We start from the raw sequence: 18,431 nt of genomic DNA, 5'->3' as shown, positions 1-18,431 counted from the left end.
GAACAAAGCAATCGCACTCCAGAAACTACTACACTGATTGATTGATTGATAGGCGGGAGAACAAACACGCTAAACTCACCAGAAAGAAAGATAGAGATGGACAAGACAGTCGGCAGTAAGATATAAGAATCAGAATCAGTTTTTTTTTTTGTTTTTTTTAGTTTTTTTATATGCACTTTAATTAGAATCCCCAATTCTTCATCTGCTGTTTTTCCAGACACTAATGATACTTCATGATTGTGTATGACTTGGACAAACTTAAAGAACAGTATTTGCATGTAATTGGTCTTATCGCTTTCCAATTGTGTGTGTAACGAGAATAAGTGGTTTACATTCGAAGCAAAAAGCCGTAAAACTTTAGCAAGTGACATTAAACTAATGAAAGAGGAAAAAAAAAAAAAGACCAAGCTTGGTTGAGTCTTAAATGACTCCAGATGCCATGTTTAAATGACCTATAAAAACTCAATTACAGCATGATTAAGTCATTTAACTGTGCAATTGTGAGTTTTTTCCACAGTTTATCCAACAAGCTATAATACTAACCAATATACTGCATCTGATCAAGGGTAGAAGGACTTCATCATATGCTCACTGCTGTGAAGATTATACTGTGTAGCACTTCAAGGCCACATTTGCTGCTGAATCTGATATATCTTACCTCAACAGGACTCTTATTTCACAAGCCCTGTGAAATAAGTGTCCTGCAAAGAGTAAGGTCATGAATTATACCCTCCTTAGGTATTTTAGGAAAATCCGAGCAATATACCTGAGACTATTTAGAACTTTTTTTATGTATGTGAGACAGGTAATAAAAAAATGTGATTGACTACAGTGTGTATTTAAATAATTTCAGATTTAATCCCATGTTGATGGTAGTTATATATTCTGGCCCAGGGTCACCTTCTGTTTCACGGTCTAGGTACCACAGTTGAATGGCAGCATTTTTCTCTGTCTCATTACTGTTCATAGCAGGGGTGCTTAAAATCCAGCCCTTGAGGTCTTGGACACTGCTGTGTTTAGTATTTTCATTTCTCTAACCTGCTAATTATCAAATCCCTCATGAGCTGAATTTGGGGTTTTGTTTCTTAACACACACACACACACACACACACACACACACACACACACCACACACTGCAGTGCTGTCATCCTAGACAGGATTTGGACTTCCCTCCTCTGAATGGTAATGAGATAAGGAAGTAAAACTGTGATCATCACAGAGATGGCTGGAGAAAAAGTGTAATAGCCTGGTGATCTGGCAGAACATGTTCAGGTTTTATGACAGGTAGAAACTATGCTTCTGTGAAGAAAAATTATTTCTGTGCTTCTGATCATTTATAAGGGCTTCCTGGCTATACCAATATATACCCATTCATTTCACATATATACCCATCTGTTTCTCTTCACAAGCTGTTCTACTGTTAATGTATCTTAATGAACCCATAAAAATATGTGCTTTAATATACAACACTTAAAATATTTAACAGTGGAATCACAAAAAGTATTTACTAACATTCAGCCTGAGAAACATCAGAATATCAGCCTTGACCTGGCTCAAATATGGCATTCATGCCATTGGCTGCAGGTAATGCCACTTATCAAAAAATTGTATTTTGTTGAATAAACATCATTTAATGAAAATTGTAAAGCAGGTAAGATTGTCTTATGTATTATTAAACTACAATGCCATAAGCCTTAGGTGATTTGCAAGTACTGCGTTGACACCCACCCCTTGAAATCTTTTCACATTTGGATCAGCACCTCCATGTGTGGTTTTCTTGCAGATTCATCTTGTGCTCAAAGTGCATAAATCCTTTCAGTCTGTATGGAAAATTCATATTGGAATAATAATAATATCTTGTAACAGATTGTTTATTAGATCGATGTCCAGGTATGCTCCATTACAGATCTCTATTATTGTTTAAAAACAGTCCTGATTTCAGCCCTCCATTTTAAATTTAAACAAGATAAACCATCTAAGGGAACAAAAAAGAATCCATTCTAAAGCTAAGTAAGGGGGGAAATCAATCAAAGCCTTTGTACAAACATTGACTATAGTTAATACATCAATTTGATTGTACAGAAAAAGAAAGAAATCACCAATATACTAAGAATCAGACAATAAATGAGAACTTATAAAAATAACAAAGATTGTACATTTTGTGAAGGACGTCCAAAAAACAACAGTAAATGACATCACTAACAAACTCAACAGAACAGTCACCCTTTCTAAGAAATATATTTAGGTCATTCCACAGATGTAAAGATGTAAACCATTTATTTGTTTTGTAAATATTGATCAAGCATGGTGGAAGTAGTCTCATGGATTGCACTTGCCTGACTGTTTAAATGAGCTCACATATCTATACTGATTATGAAAATCTTGATAAAAGAAGCAGAATTTACAGAAAGATGTATTAAATCTAATAATCATCTCCTTCAGGACAATGACCCAAAACATCATGGCATTATAAATGGGAAAAAGTGGAATGTTTTAGAAAGTAAGTCAGTCACCATAGATTAACACTGTTGAGCATGCATTTAACATCCTGAAAAGGATGCTGTAGTAAGAAACCTAAAAGTTATTAAAAGTTATAACTAAGGGATAAGCAACCAGTTATTAGGAGTTATTTGCTTTTATTTACGTTAAGGCTATTTTCTCATATCTTCCCACCAAAATATTGTGTTCTGCCATTAACGGTGCCATCTAAAATGTTGATAAGTTTAAGGGGAGGTGAGGACAAATGACACAAATGACACATTAATTATTGTACAGTGAGTAGTCATTTTAGTAAAAAAGCTATACAAAAGAAAGAACTAGAAGCACTTACTTTTAATTGTTTAAATATAGCCAACCTATCCTGCTGAGTACAGCTGACTGCGATGTAACCTAATGATTCACTGTGTATCTAATCTAACCATGTCTAACCACCTTTTCCTTAATGTGGCCAATGCCTCAGGCGCAATGGGATGGCTTGACAGGACGCATTGTCCTAAACAAGACCGATGGACTAAGAAAAGTCTTTAATTTGGACCTCATCAGCCTTACGGATGAAGGTACAACAAAGGTGAGTTAAACAGCTCAGTTAAAGCTTCTGACAGAACAGTATTTGAATTAATAGATCATTAATAGGTTTGCTTAGGTTTGATCCAATGTATTTATTTTTATTTTATTTGTATGTCCTTTTAATGGTAATCAAAATCTAATGTACAACCCCAATTCCAAAAAAGTAGAGCTGCTGTTTAAAATGTAATCCTATGTTTTCTTCATAATAGAATATAGAAAACATTATAGAAACAATATAGAAAACAGAATTTTTAAATTTAGATTTGTTTGACCACAAAACAGTTTTCCAATTTGCCTCATTCCATTTTTAATAAGCATTGGCCCGGAGAAGATGGTGATGTATCTGAATCATGTTTACATATGGCTTTATCTTTTGCATGATAAAGCTTTAACTTGCATTTGTAGCAAACTGTGTTCATAGACAATGATTTCTGGAGGTGTTTCTGAGCCCTTGCAGTCATTTCAATTACAGAATCGTGCCTGTTTTTAATGCATGGCAGCTCAATAGACCAAAGATCACAGGCATCCAATATTAATTTTCACTTTTGTCCCTTGCACACAGAGATTTCTCCAGATTCTCTAAATCTTTTGATGTTATGTAATGTAGATTACATGATATTCATTTTTATGTTAACAACCATTATTTTGAAATTGTTTCGTAATGTATAGATGCAGTTTTTCACAGATTGGTGAACCTCTGCCCATCTTTATTTCTGAGAAACACTGCCTCTCTGACAGTCTTTTGTATACCTGTTGACAGTTAATCTAATTAAATGCAAAATTTTCCGCCAGCTATTTCTTTTCAATAACACTTACTTATATTGTCTTTTTTTCTGAGCCCATCCTAGCTTTTTTGGAGATGTGTTATAGGTATAAACATCTTAAATTGCAAATATGATGGTAGAAATTTTACATTTCATCACGTTAAAAATTTGATACGTTTTTTTATGTTGTGTTTGGAATAGAACATGGGTAAGTAATTAAATCAATTATCATTGCATTCTGTGTTTATCTACATTTTACATAGCATCCCCAACTTTTTGGGAATTGGGGTTGTACTTTGGTATTCCAATCTGAGATTTTAAAATGTATTTCATTTACAGTCCCCTCCAAAAGTATTGAAATATAAGGCCAATATTTTGGTGGCTTGTATCTTGCCTTTAATTCCTGCTTCAGCCCTGTGACCCACTGACATCAACTGTTGAATTCTTCTTTCAAGGTGCTTTCCCAGACATGTATTGCAGCTTCTTCCAGTTGTTGTTTATTTTAGGGGATTTCCCTTCACTCTTCTTTTCAGGTGGAGATATACATGCTTAATCGGTTTCAGGTCTGATGATTTACTTGGCTAGTCTGAAACCTTTTTCTGATAATCCTTTATTGTGTTGATCATGTGATTCGGTTCATTGTATTTTTTCACACATTATTGAATGTATTTGCCTTTGTAAATTGCAATACATATTTCTGTAGACTTTTAAATTTATTCAGTTGCTTCAACCATGAGTTACATAATCAATATCCGTGCTAGTGGTTCTTGTTTCCAGAACTTTTGTGGCTCATCTCTGTATTAATTTGCAAACCAGCCTTTTAATTCTTACTGTTGTGGTATGTCCTCTATATTTCTGCCCTTAAAGTATTCTTTAAATGGCTTTGAAAGTTGTTGGTGATATCACTGATTGTTGTTTTGGGGGTTTTCTTTACGGCTCTACCAATGTTTCTGTTATCAAATTTTGCTGTTTTCCTTGGCTGACTGTTCCATGGCTGATTTTTAGTATACTGGTGGTTAATTTCTTTTCAGAACAAAGATTTTGTATTGGTTATGTCCAGTGCTTGTTCAACAAATGTAGTCTTTACAAGTGAAATTCAGGGCTCACACTAAAGACTAAATATTTAAAACTAACTGTTCACTGTAACAAAGCATATGATATGATATGTCTCGTGTAGAGCAAAGCAATAGATTTGGTCTTGCCATTCTTGCCATTTTTCCAAGTTCTATTGGAGAGGACTGTATGTTGTCTCTTAAATCCTACTGGGGTATTACTATTAAAAGTATGTTTGTCTGTTTAAAATAGATTTGCTAAAATAATACTTTTATTCATTTTTTTTTATTCATTTTAATAAATAGTAATTCTAATTGCCACCTGAGAAGTCCTTGTTTCAGAAACCTTGTTTATATGCTTACTTTTCGAAAGCATGTAGATGATGGTGCACCGCGTCGTACAAAATTGTGGACAAAGGTTTGTTGTAGTCTTTTTTTTTCAGTTCTTAAACAAAATAGCCATTCCCCACAGTCATCTTCCTATATCAAACTTTCCTCATTAAGTTCCTTCACTGATTATCTCTGAACTTTATATGGGTAAAGCACAGCTGTGATTCTGAAATATGCAAGTTATAATTAATGCCACTAATTACATTTTATGTTCTCAGAGTAATGAAAATCTCTCGGATTTTCAGCACTGAATTCTTTGAAACAATATGTTTCTGAATGTGGCTTCAACACAGACACAGTTAATCCACTGGCAGATCTTCGGAGAGAAGTGCTAATTCATGTTTGAACACTATTTCTGGAGCCTTTGCATAGAAAATCCATAAAGGGATGTATGACATACAAAATACTTAAAGTGGTTTATGGCACTGTTAATAAAGACATTGTCAAACAGAGGTAGACTTGTCATTTTATGTAGCTTTTTTCTCTAATTCTCTTATTGCTTACAGCTCTGTTGATTCACCAGCACGTCACTAGAAATGACAGCAATGCATTTTTTTTTTTATTGTCATGGTGAGTGTTTCTGTGTATGTCTTGTATTAGCGAGTCTAAGATTCAGGCTAGAGAGCATGAGGGGAAGAAAAATTCTCCCTCTTTAAAGACATTTAACTCCATTTATACTCATTTCTGCCAGCTCCCTATCACACTTCACAGTAACTCTCTTGTGTTTAATACACAAAAATGTTTCTTCTGTAAAGTGTATTATTTAGCTTTTCCAAATATTGCAATATGTAATCCATATGTTTCACAGTTCTGCCTCATTCCTGTGTGAATACCATTTCCCCCTTCCTCTAGTATTAGTGCTCTCTTTCACTCCCTATTTCAATCCAACAATCCTCTTTTTCATTACAAATGTCAAATCTCATTAATACTGCTCTAGAGTACTGATAGTGTTTCATTACATTTTTCATGTAATGCAAATAATAAAAATGTCTACCAATTACGATTAATTGAATATTTAACATAATATTGTTATTAACGGTTAATTCAACAAAAAACATAGCCCAATGTGTTTATTGTTAAATTACAGTCATTTTGTATAAAAGTGTTGTTGCATTTACCAAAATACTACCACTGTCTTACTAGGATTCTTAAAAATATAATAATAACTGTTTTAACTCTTCATGACAAGACAACAGATCTGATGATGCATTGTGATTTTACAACCCTAATTCCAATTTGTACATGAAACAGTATACAATGATGTGCAAATGAATTTTTTATTTATAATAGAACATAGAAAACATGTGACATCAAAACATTAAATGTTTAAACAATAAATGTACCATATTGAGGGAAAAAGGTCATTTTGAATTTGATGGTCACAACACCGTCTCAAGAAAGTTGGATCAGGGCAACAAAAGGCTGAAAAAATTAGTGTCATTAAAGTCAAAGTCTCTTAGAAGTAAATAGGTTCACCAATAAAAAAAAAAAAAAACTTTGTCTACAAATTGTGGAACAATTGGGAAGAATTTGAATATCCCATCATCTACAGTAAATAATATTACCGAAAGATTCCGAGAATCTGGAGAAATCTCTGTGTTCAAGAAACAAAGGCAAAACGTCATATTAGATGCCCGTGTTCTTTTGGCCCTTAGGCAGCACTGCATTAAAACAGGCATGATCTGTAATGGAAATCACTGCATGGGCCCAAAAACACCCCCAGGATATGGGTTTATGTGCTTTCCAAATCATTGCATATCATTTTTGGAATTTTATACAATTGCGAAACACAGCGTAAACAGAAATCCTTTAAAGAGCTGCATAGTGGTTTATAAAGTATTTTCTTCCAGTTTATGTTCTAAAAAGAAAATAAGAGATGAGTGAACTAGATACTCTCTCTCTCTCTCTCTCTCCCCTCACAAGCCATAAAACACAAATATATAAATCTAGCGAGCATCACTGAAGCAAATAATTTGGCAAAAATCACATTACAACGTTGTGCTGAAATACTGCCTATGTTATATTAATTCAAATGCTTTTCAGATTAATTTTATTCAATTCACTTTTAAATATGTACATTGTCCTAAAGTAGCTTTACAGAAGTAAACAGATTGCATTTTCAAATTTCAGATAAGAGCCATTTTATATTAGCGAACATATCAACATGATGTATATCCTATTTTTTTTTTGCCATATGTCGGTAATAGACCCTTTACTGAACCATAAACAGAAACTTTAAATACATACAGCATATCTAGTCATTTATGGTTTTTATAAAAAGGGGACAATGTACCTGAAAACAGTTTGTGCATACCTGGTGTAAAGGTGTGCTTCTGATAATAACAAATAGATGGCAAATACAAATGTACAAATCCACTTTTGTACGTCGCTCTGGATAAGGGCGTCTGCTAAATGCCACAAATGTAAATGTAAATGTGAATTTGAACTATCAAGGCAGAAATCTTTCATGCAAACAAATAATCATAATAGAAATTATATTAAGACTTGAAATATAAAGAATTCTTCTGTTATTGTATTAAATACTTAACGTCCCCTTATTTTTTTTTATAATTAGCTGCGTATGTTTCTTAAGATGTATTTAATTTGCGTTACTCATAGATTGGAGTGTGGAAATCATCTATTGGTTTGAACCTGACTAAAAAGCGGGACAGCTCTAATAACATCACAGATTCATTGGCCAACAGAACGCTGATTGTTACCACAATTCTGGTAAAGTTAAAAAAAAATTTCTGTCTGGTATAACTATGTAATTAACTACTGTTACTTTTAATCTTTTGTATGGCTTTTAATGTCTTTTAATAAGGTCGATTTGTTGGGTGTTTGCAGGAAAACCCGTATGTAATGTATAGAAAGTCTGATAAGGTGCTTTATGGGAATGATCGCTTTGAAGGCTACTGTTTAGATCTACTAAAGGAGCTCTCCAACATTCTGGGATTCAGCTATGAAGTCAGGCTGGTGTCGGATGGAAAGTACGGTGCCCAGAATGACAAGGGGGAATGGAATGGAATGGTCAGGGAGCTCATTGACCATGTGAGTCTCAATACTCTTACTTCTTATATACTGTATATAACTGGTACAGAATTTGTGCTTAGATAGGATTTATTTATACAGAAATTATTATTATTATAATAAAAATGATAGATAGATAGATAGATAGATAGATAGATAGATAGATAGATAGATAGATAGATAGATAGATAGATAGATAGATAGATAGATAGATTTATTCAACACTAATTTTCAGTGTTTTATCATACACCTAAAACATAAATAATTTGGTGGAAGCAAAAAACAAAAATTACATTTAAATGCAGACAATTTGTAAATACCAAAGACATATTAAAGTCTATAAATTTCCAATAAAACAGTAATAGAATAATAATATGATCGTTAATATAGTAATAATTATACTTTATGTGGAATATTGATGCTCATCAGCAGTCATTGAGAGTGTGAACTACAGAGATATTTCACTGTTTGAAAGCTGTTTTAAAGATACACACAACAATTCTGCTATTAATTTGTTTTCAATTATTTTCCTCACTGAAATAGTTTGCAATCATGCTCTATTCTGGAAAACAGCTCTCTTGCTGGATTCTAACAGACATGATAAAAAACAAGATCAAACACAGTTACAATCTTATCTTGCATTTTGTGACCATTTGTATTTATTTTAGTGACACTTTGATACAATCCCCTGTTTATTTCTGAACCAGCACAAAAAATAAACAAAAAGAAATTAGAGATATGTTATTGATTGCATTTAAAGCAGGAAGTTTTACTTCTAATAACATTAATAATGTTAACAAATAAATGAGACAATGCACTGGCAATTTAGAAATATCCAGACAGTTGTTGTATTTACTGGTCTTTAAATAATCTTGGTCTGAGACCCAGACAAGAGTGAGACCTTTAAAAAAATAATCTTGAGTACTACAACAGTAATGGAATCTTATTTTATGTTGGAGACCTCAAAGCCCATTGTAAGTAATTCTGGAGAAGGGTATCTGCAAATGCCATAAATGTAAATCTAACACTAGTGTGCAATATATAATTAACTACATCTTCTTGGTCTGAATAATTAAATAATTAACCTAGTGTGGGTCATTTTGTAAATAACTTAATAAGTTTTGTTATTCACAATAATATTAGTCTTCCAGGTTTTAGTTTTAGAAATGCTTCCAGACTGTCACCTATCACAGTGCAGATTACCAGTCAGTTCATGATTTTGTTTTCACCCACCTATACTTTTTTCTCATCAGATAGCTGATCTAGCTGTGGCACCTTTGACTATCACTTATGTGCGAGAGAAAGTCATAGATTTCTCTAAGCCATTCATGACCCTGGGGATTAGTATCTTGTATCGTAAACCCAATGGCACCAATCCAGGAGTCTTCTCTTTCCTCAACCCCCTCACCCCGGACATCTGGATGTATGTGTTGTTGGCGTGTTTGGGAGTCAGCTGCGTGCTCTTCATTATTGCTAGGTATATTAAGAGATTTGTCTTCTAATGGGGCCCAAGTGCACCAAACATTTAAAGTAAAAAACCTGGCTTAATAAGAGAAACTGATTCCTTGATGCATCTCAGCAAATAATTTACTGAAGGAAAATCTACTGTGTTTTTTCACATTGAAAGATGTTAAGAATGTTTAAGGTTATTTATTGTGCATGTATTAAATAAATTATTATTACAGGATATGTAAATTGAAAACACACATTTGTAACAGTCTATTATTCAATGTTCAGTTTCATGATAATACATGTGAATTAATCTGTCTACTAAACTCATTTTAACCTTGAAATTATCTTGACCTTGTGTTTGCACTAGACAGTTCAGAAAATGATAATGATGTCCTGGGGTCCCATAATGAAATCTGTGGTTCTTCTTAATTGCTAAGTTTTACGAGCATGTTTTTGTATTTCTTGTGCATAATTCTCTTGTTCAAACTCCATAAAGGTTCACTCCATATGAATGGTATAACCCTCATCCTTGCAATCCTTCATCAGAAGTGATGGAAAACAACTTCACATTGTTAAATAGCTTGTGGTTTGGAGTTGCAGCACTGATGAGACAAGGTAGGATATAAAAAAACTGTTTTATATGAAATAGTTTCTGTTATAAAATAATATATATAAAATGCGCAATATGTTATAACAATTATTATAGTTTATCTCTTTAATAAGATACAAAGTTATTTTTTTATATATATTTTGTATACTGTATATATTTTGTATATATATCTTAATGGAGACCAAAAAATAAGTTAAGACCCTCACCCTCCACTGTATTAGAAACACCACCTGATAATGTATGCAGTTATCCAATCAGCTACACATGCAGCAGAAGCACAATTAAAACAATAATGTAATTATACAGTTCAAGATATACTCCAATATAAGGAAAATATGGGACACAGTGTGAACTCTGTGTCTTGAATAGTTGAAGTATTTCAGTATTATCTCCTATGTTAGTCTCTGGGGTTTATACAGAATGGACCAAAAAAAACCACAGAAACATCCAGTGGGTGGAGGGTCTGCAGGCTGAAACGGCTTGTTGATGAGCATCAGAGATGAGATCAGAGGAGATTGACCAGACCTCTTTATAACCTTAGTAAGCAGAAAAGTAACTCAGAATGCACAATACATAAAACCTTGAGGTGATTGAGCTACCACAGTAGAAGATCATATCGGCTTCCATTTCATCAGCCAAGGACAAGAATTTGAAGCTATTGTGGGCAGTTGAGGACTGGAAAAGGACTAGGTGATCTTTTTTCTAATATTGAACTGTCCAGTTTAGGTAATTCTGTGCCCATGATAACCAGATATCCTTTTGAGTTGCTGTAGTTTGTCCACCACAAGATTTGAGGCTTTTATGCTCAGCAGAGTTGGAGAAGTGCATAAAGAGTGTTTAATTAAGTTCCTATATTCTTTCTGGAAGCCCGATTCAATGGCCATTTTCTTCTCCACTCTCTTATTAACAAGGTTTTCCACTCACAAAATGTGGTTTTTTTTTTTGTTTGTTTGTTTTCACACCATTCTGTATAATCTTTATGGACTGTTGTGTGTGAAAATGCAAGCAGTTAAAAAAATACCAGCCCATCTGTTACAAAATCCATTATGTTGAGTCTGACCATTATGTTGAGTCATAGAGATCACACTTTTTCTTAATTCTCAGTTGGTTAACATCAAAAAAATCGAATTAACAGCTTTTTGTTCAAATTATAATTAGGTATTCTTATTTTTTATTTATATATTTTAATTTATAAAATAGCTATAGTTTTATAGAAATGTAATGCCTGATTTAACTTTGACCATTTTTTCTTATCCTTCTTGTTTTGTAAAAAAATAAAAAAATAAAAAAGTGATGCACACAAAATGGATGATGTATCAGATGTACATTAAAGTTTGCATGATTTTGCTTGAAGTGTGGCTTTAATTAGAATAGGAAATAATAGCAATATCATTCAACCATATATTATAGATAGCTAGGTGTGGTATGATACAGGGTTTGGCCAGATACTATAAGGTCTAACAGATCCATAAGCACATACTGTAGTATATGTGTGTCCATAATCTGCTGGCTATGTAACAGTCAGTGCTAATGGTATATGTTGTTCTGTCTATAAACCAGCACAGTGTAATTACATCTGTGAGTTGCTGTTTGCTTACTGCAGCGTGCCACTAAGCACAGGTGTTTAAAGCACTTCTTGAATCATAGGTAATAGTTATACCTGACAAGCCAAAGGAAATTTCTAAGCCCAGTCAAAGACCACCAGCTGAGTCTGATGTTCTGAAACACTGTTTTTTTTTGTTATTCTCATACTGGAAGCCTTCTGACTTCCTAAGTTTTAACTGTTATAATTTACCCCATAGTGCAAGTTTGAAATCTTAAAAACGGGACAAACTTTGATGAAGCAACATTCAATATTAACCTTATACTAACAAAGTCTCCCTTAGAGTGCTTTCTGAAGCGTGCAAATATCTGGTAAGCAAGCTGTCATATCCATATGGTATTTGACAGCCCTCACCTGACACAGGGCTCACTTGACACATATTTAGATCCCACTGTGACCATTGTTTTGCATGGTCACATTCATTTATGCATTCTAAAAATCCAATTCCAGATATAGCCCACTTTTGCTGTTATGACAACTTTCAGTCTTTTATAATAATAATAATAATAGCTAATCTACTAACTTTAAATTGTGGAGATTAATCATAATTCATTGTATATTCCTATAGTGTTGCTGCTTTGCTATTTTACTGCCCTGGGTTTGATCTTGCACTTCGGTCAGTGTGAGGCATTTAAGGCTTTATTTTAAGGATGTCATGTAATTCAGGAGAAGGTAAATGCAAGTGTTGATTTTATTTAAATGGATAGAACAAAAAAAAATTAGGTAACATGTAGTGGCTGATGGGTGATGTAGTCATTTTTGACGATTTCAGCATAATCATGACAATCGCTTCAAATATACATTGCTGACTATACAGAAACCAATTCCCTTATGAATGAGAAATATACTTACTGGATATTTTTCACTGTACAAAGCAACAACCAAAGAGAATAGACCTACAAAAAGAATTTACTTAATTCTAATGCATACATTGGTTCCAAACAACGTTACTGCAACCTCAGTTTTTCTTTTACACTTATTTGCTTAACTTGGTTCTACAGTATGTGAATTTATTTTGCATGAACATTAAATGCAGCTTTCCAACTTTGTTTTTGTCCAGCTTATATGGTTATTATTTAAAATGATGTGTAACCCCGCACAGAACCAAGCTGAGTTTTTAAACAAAGCAATTGGCACTGCAGAGTGGACCTGCTGCTCTTCTGCTCCACCATCCCACAGACAATTATAAAGTTATCTCTGGAGCAACGAATAACACACTTCATGTAAATAAAGATTCTTTGGTGGCCTCTGCCTTTTTGAGGTAGAACTGCACACAAGATCTAATTAACAAAGTGTTTAGTGATAATAGGTCTAAATTCATATTGATTTACGAACGAGTTTACTTACTGTGATAGTTATGACAGTTTTCAAAAAGCCTGTATATTAATGATTGATTTTATGAATGAGATAATGAAGTACTTAGTGGTAAAAATGCTTCAGTAAGACCATGTTGTAATCAACATAACTGTACTCCAACTAACCACCTTGTTTTGTTCCTTTGCTATAAATATAAGCGCTAGCACTATGAATGTGTGTACAGCTAGTGCAGCACAGTTAATCAGTTTCTTCAGTAAGTAATTACAGTCTGTCTTCTTAGGTTTTTCAAAAAGAAAAGCTTTAGAAATAGTTTCATACCAATTCCCAGATCTGTTGTGTTGATGCAGCTGAATGACAGAAGTCTATAGAGAGTTCCTTGGATTCCATTGCTTGATATGTGGTCTGACATGCACACTTGAATGTTATACAGAGGGAAAAGTTGTGTTGCCTTTCTAAATAAGTTGCCACAGGTAGAGTCCCAACATGTCCTAGATACTTCTAAAGATAATAAAAGCTAAAGGCCAAATTTGCTCAATTTGGAGTGCCATTGTGAACGTTTTAAATACTTATCTTGATGATCTTATTTTCAGTTTCTAATTTAGCATTTTAAGATTTGCAAAGAAAATTCTAAAAACATGCTTTGTTTTGTCAGTATGTCTTACTGGAGTGGAACTGCACATGTGGATGAATGAAAAATCCTTAAAACCATGGTTCAGAGTCAACTGGAAGGACTTCTTAGGAGAGTGGAGGCTATTATTACAGCAAAAGGCTATAAGCACCATTGGTGCATAAACAACAGATTTTCAACAGTTACACTTTCATATTCAGTGAAATTATATTATATAACTTACAGTTATAAACATAACATTTTATAAAAATAATCATAATAAGAATACAACAGCAAATAACTTAAATACAAAAGCTTAAATAATAATTAAAAAGCTTAAATTGTTGTAGAATACAAAGTAATTATAACATATGACAGCTATAGTGATAGATCAGGATAAATTGTTGTTAGTTTGCATGGTATTTTTTAATTAGTGGGTCTACATGAGTTTTTTTGTAAACTTGTATGTTTACAGTATGTGTTCTTAAATTGCACTGACTAATGCTTTAATGTTTTGTGACAGGGTCAGACCAGATGCCCAAGGCTTTATCCACCAGAATTGTTGGAGGGATTTGGTGGTTCTTCACACTTATCATCATATCATCATACACTGCAAACCTGGCCGCTTTTCTCACTGTGGAGCGGATGGACGCTCCGATTGATTCAGCGGATGATCTGGCTAAACAGACTAAAATAGAATATGGAGCAGTGCGAGATGGTTCCACCATGACTTTCTTTAAGGTATGTGTTCACACAACAGGGTCTGTATATGTGCTGTCTCTCAGCATCTTAAAAATAATTGCAACATTAGTATGAATTGCGCTGAACTAAAATGCCCTTGAATGATTTTAAGGGGGTTTTTATAAGGCCACATTTTTCATTTCCAGTATTCAAGCAATATTTCTGCTTGCTTTTAAAGACAAATCGAGCTATTTTCAAGTGCAAAAAGAGAGACAGAGCTATCAGTAGAGACCTATGCTGAGGTCAGAAGAGCCATCACAGCCAGTATCGGTTTATCAAGAAAAGATTTAAGCCCATGATTATTGCTTTCTGTAGCTGATAAAGCAGTGACATGTAGACAAACAAAACAAATTGAATCAGCCCAGAAAAACTCCTGTCCTATTTTGTTTTTTATTTTTATTTAAAGACTCTCTGCACACAGACTGCATATCTGTGACACCGTGCCTTTCTTGCTACATCCTGAAAGGCACTGGGTACAATGTCAATGCACATGAGTTGCACAGATCCAATTTACTTTTTATCATTGATAAGCTGACATTGAGACCTACATAACAAGATCTGAGAAGTGAAATGCACAGAAAGGATTGCTCTTCCATTCGTAGAAAGTTTTAGTCGGGAGCAACTTTGCTTTGCTTTTGTTTGCCTTCAGAAGTCAAAGATCTCAACATATGAGAAGATGTGGGCGTTCATGAGCAGCAGGAAGAACACCGCTCTGGTGAAGAACAATAAAGAAGGCATTACACGTGTCCTCACCACAGACTACGCCCTTCTCATGGAGTCCACCAGCATAGAATACATTAGCCAGAGAAACTGTAACCTCACTCAGGTCGGTGGACTCATAGACTCCAAAGGCTATGGAGTAGGAACACCTATAGGTAAGGCAGCTGATGGATTCTAAGATTCTTGATAAGAATCTTCAGTGGTTCTCAAATATCATAAAACATTTTTTTTTATGTTGTAGATTATGAGTGCACTAAGCAAATGGCATATCATTAATATTTAACATATAATATATTCAAAATCTATTGGACTATTCATTTATACATGCAGTTATTTTGCAAACTTATCTGGTAAGATTTGTGAATGAGTGCAATACGGTATAACAGTACAAATGTATATTGTAGTTTGTTTGTTTTTTTATGTATGAGATATAGGTTATATCTCATATATGAATTTAAAATTGAATTTGAGTTTGATTTTACTTTATCATTTTGGAGCTGAGAGGAACATTTTGAATAAATCAGTTCACACAGTGAGCCATTTTTTACTACAAAATGCAAGTCATCAATGGCCGTAAGCAGCTCCATTGTTTGTGATCCTATGCACTGTGCAGTTGAATGTGCACATTATTCAGTAGCACTAGCTGCAACATAATAGTTGTGTTTTTCCCCAGGCTCGCCTTACCGGGACAAGGTGACTATCGCCATCCTGCAGCTGCAGGAGGAGGGCAAGCTTCACATGATGAAGGAGAAATGGTGGAGGGGGAATGGCTGCCCTGAGGAGAACAACAAAGAGGCCAATTCCTTGGGAGTTGAGAACATTGGTGGTATCTTCATTGTGCTTGCTGCTGGCCTTGTTCTCTCTGTTTTTGTGGCAATCGGAGAGTTCATCTATAAATCTCGCCAGAACAGTGACGTTGAGGAGGTAGGATAGGATAGAATATGACTGTGTTTAAAGCTCACAGCTTAAATGACCTCACAGATTTGGAATTCATTGTTCAGCATCAGAGTTTCAGTACATGCTAATAAATTACATGCTTTGTATATGTTAATATTGTATCTCTATTATTAATAGATGCTTGTTTCTTTAAAAAATATATTTCCTTATTTCATTACATTGCTTTTGTATGTTTCCATTTGCACGATTCCACTTATTTGTTTATGTTTTGTGTCTTTCATCTGCAAGGCTTTTTGTTTCTATTATGGGGTTCAGACACGGCAGCTGCAGAGACATGATTCCCCCACGCTCACTGGCACATCCAAATCCACAGATTTAGAGAGTGGGCACCTCCTTGAGGATGATGTATGCTCCTTAAATTAATCACTCCCACTCTCAGCTTGGTAGCTATGGAAGGGGTGCGTGCAACCTTGTTAATCACCCATTTCCTGTGACCAGACCTTTTTCCACTTGTTACTTGTTGATTTATTCTACATACACTCGCTAAATATATCCCCATCACAGAGAAATAATAGACAACAAAATAGTGTGTCTGTTGACTTCTATTCTATGATGGTTAATTCTTTAAATTTGACATTTTTCTACTTTAGATTTTTGACTTTTGTGACAGTCCTTTTATTGCTTGTTACAAAAGGGCTGCTAATTAGCTGATTTGTTTGATTAATGTATTGGTGCTAAAAAAATACCAAAATATGCAAAGAGTGTGCCCATGCATAGGATGTACTGGCCATTTTAAACTCAAATAGCCTTATTCATCATAGATAATCCAAGATAGGCCTAAAGGTCTATTACATGCAGAGCAGTAGGTCTCTGCTCATGGCTTTTGTGGTCTGGAATTATATGTATTATATAAATTTGCTGAATTCTTGATGAATAGGACCAGGTGAGATATTCTGCCATAGTCAAAAAAACAAGGCTGTAGGAAACAAGTGCCTCTGTAGTCACTGAGCAAAAAAAAGATCAAGTTTTGCATCCAGCAAAGAAAATTGCTGTGCCGGTTATGTGTGCTATGTAGCCTTTTCACAGTATAGAAATACAAATGTGTGTAATCCTGTTGTCATGTATCATCATTCATTTATTTGTCTTTTATCTAGTGAGCTGAGAATTTTATTTTATAATTTTTTTTATAATTTTAATCATTTTTTTATTTACTATTTAGCAAATAATACATTTTTAGTAAGACTTGAAGTTTCATTGCAACTGCCAAACCTTTTCATTTATATTAAGAGGCCTCATGCTATTTTCACTTATTCCTGAAAATGTATAACGAAAATGTATAAAGAATTTAAAGTAAGACAATGGAGCAGTGTTTCTCTTTCAGAATGCGAGCTCACTTCTGGCTTCACCTTCTTTTTCAGTGCATATGTTTTAGCGAGTTAATGGAGGAGCTAGGATTCTCCTTCAGGTGCCACAAAGCGATGAGGAAAAGAAGAAGACCACGAGGAAAAGCAGCACTCACAGGAGTCTTATGCAATTCCAAACGCTTCCCAAGGAAAGAAACTGTGACCTAAAGGGAAAAAAAAGCTTTTCCATTGATTTTGGCAAAGCATTTCAATTTAACAATTGAGTTGCACAATTGAGTTTGTTTATTTATTTATTTGTTGGAACATGGGCATAGTGTTCATATCAAACTTTGTGGTAGTGGAAAACATCTTGGGGTAATTGTTTAGTATGTGGAATTATTGAATGAAAATAGAGTGGGGTCATAATCAGGAAGATATCAGTTACTCCAATGTAGCATTTCATGTGCCCATTCGTTATTTTTCAAAATAAAAAGATTTTGTATATTTTAAACAGAACTATTTTAGTCTATATGAATTAACAGATGTTTACAGGTCTTGAAAATATTGCAAGTATTAACCAGTGATACAATTTCCTGAAGCCAATGTCAACAAAAACATCTATACATAAACAGTGGCAAATGAAATCTAAATACAAGCCATTCGAGCCACATTATCCATCATATTGTTGAAGCTGAAACAATTCAGTACATTTTCCGATACAAAACACATCCCTAATGTATTGACCAGACTGGTAATATTTTTAAAGCTCAAAGACTCTCAATAAATGCCAAACATTAACTGCCCTCACTTTTTTGCCTTACTGAAACCAAGTGAAAAG

At 34.1% G+C, this 18,431-nt stretch overlaps 1 protein-coding gene across 4 annotated transcripts in view; it reads left to right on the top strand.

Annotated features, from left to right (window-relative positions):
• The window catches only part of grik1a (glutamate receptor, ionotropic, kainate 1a), a 49,496-nt gene extending 31,387 nt beyond the window's left edge, over positions 1–18,109 (top strand). For 2 of the 4 annotated variants that reach the window (XM_083569063.1, XM_083569060.1), the window contains 10 exons: positions 2,961–3,068; positions 5,257–5,301; positions 7,893–8,003; positions 8,121–8,324; positions 9,557–9,780; positions 10,252–10,370; positions 14,416–14,633; positions 15,283–15,508; positions 16,027–16,277; positions 17,669–18,109. In XM_083569063.1, coding sequence (XP_083425189.1) covers positions 2,961–3,068; positions 5,257–5,301; positions 7,893–8,003; positions 8,121–8,324; positions 9,557–9,780; positions 10,252–10,370; positions 14,416–14,633; positions 15,283–15,508; positions 16,027–16,277; positions 17,669–17,821 — 1,659 coding nt within the window. In that variant the 3' untranslated portion in view covers positions 17,822–18,109. Of the gene's footprint in view, positions 1–2,960; positions 3,069–5,256; positions 5,302–7,892; positions 8,004–8,120; positions 8,325–9,556; positions 9,781–10,251; positions 10,371–14,415; positions 14,634–15,282; positions 15,509–16,026; positions 16,278–16,538; positions 16,709–17,668 lie in introns of all 4 variants that reach the window. The other 2 variants (XM_083569061.1, XM_083569062.1) reach the window with 2 other exon arrangements.
• Positions 18,110–18,431: the final 322 nt, after the last annotated feature.

Source organism: Silurus aristotelis (genome assembly GCF_946808225.1).
Source record: "Silurus aristotelis genome assembly, chromosome: 18".
Classification (NCBI taxonomy): Eukaryota; Metazoa; Chordata; class Actinopteri; order Siluriformes; family Siluridae; genus Silurus; species Silurus aristotelis.
Note: the sequence above shows the minus strand (reverse complement) of the source record. Positions and strands in the feature narration are given on the sequence as shown.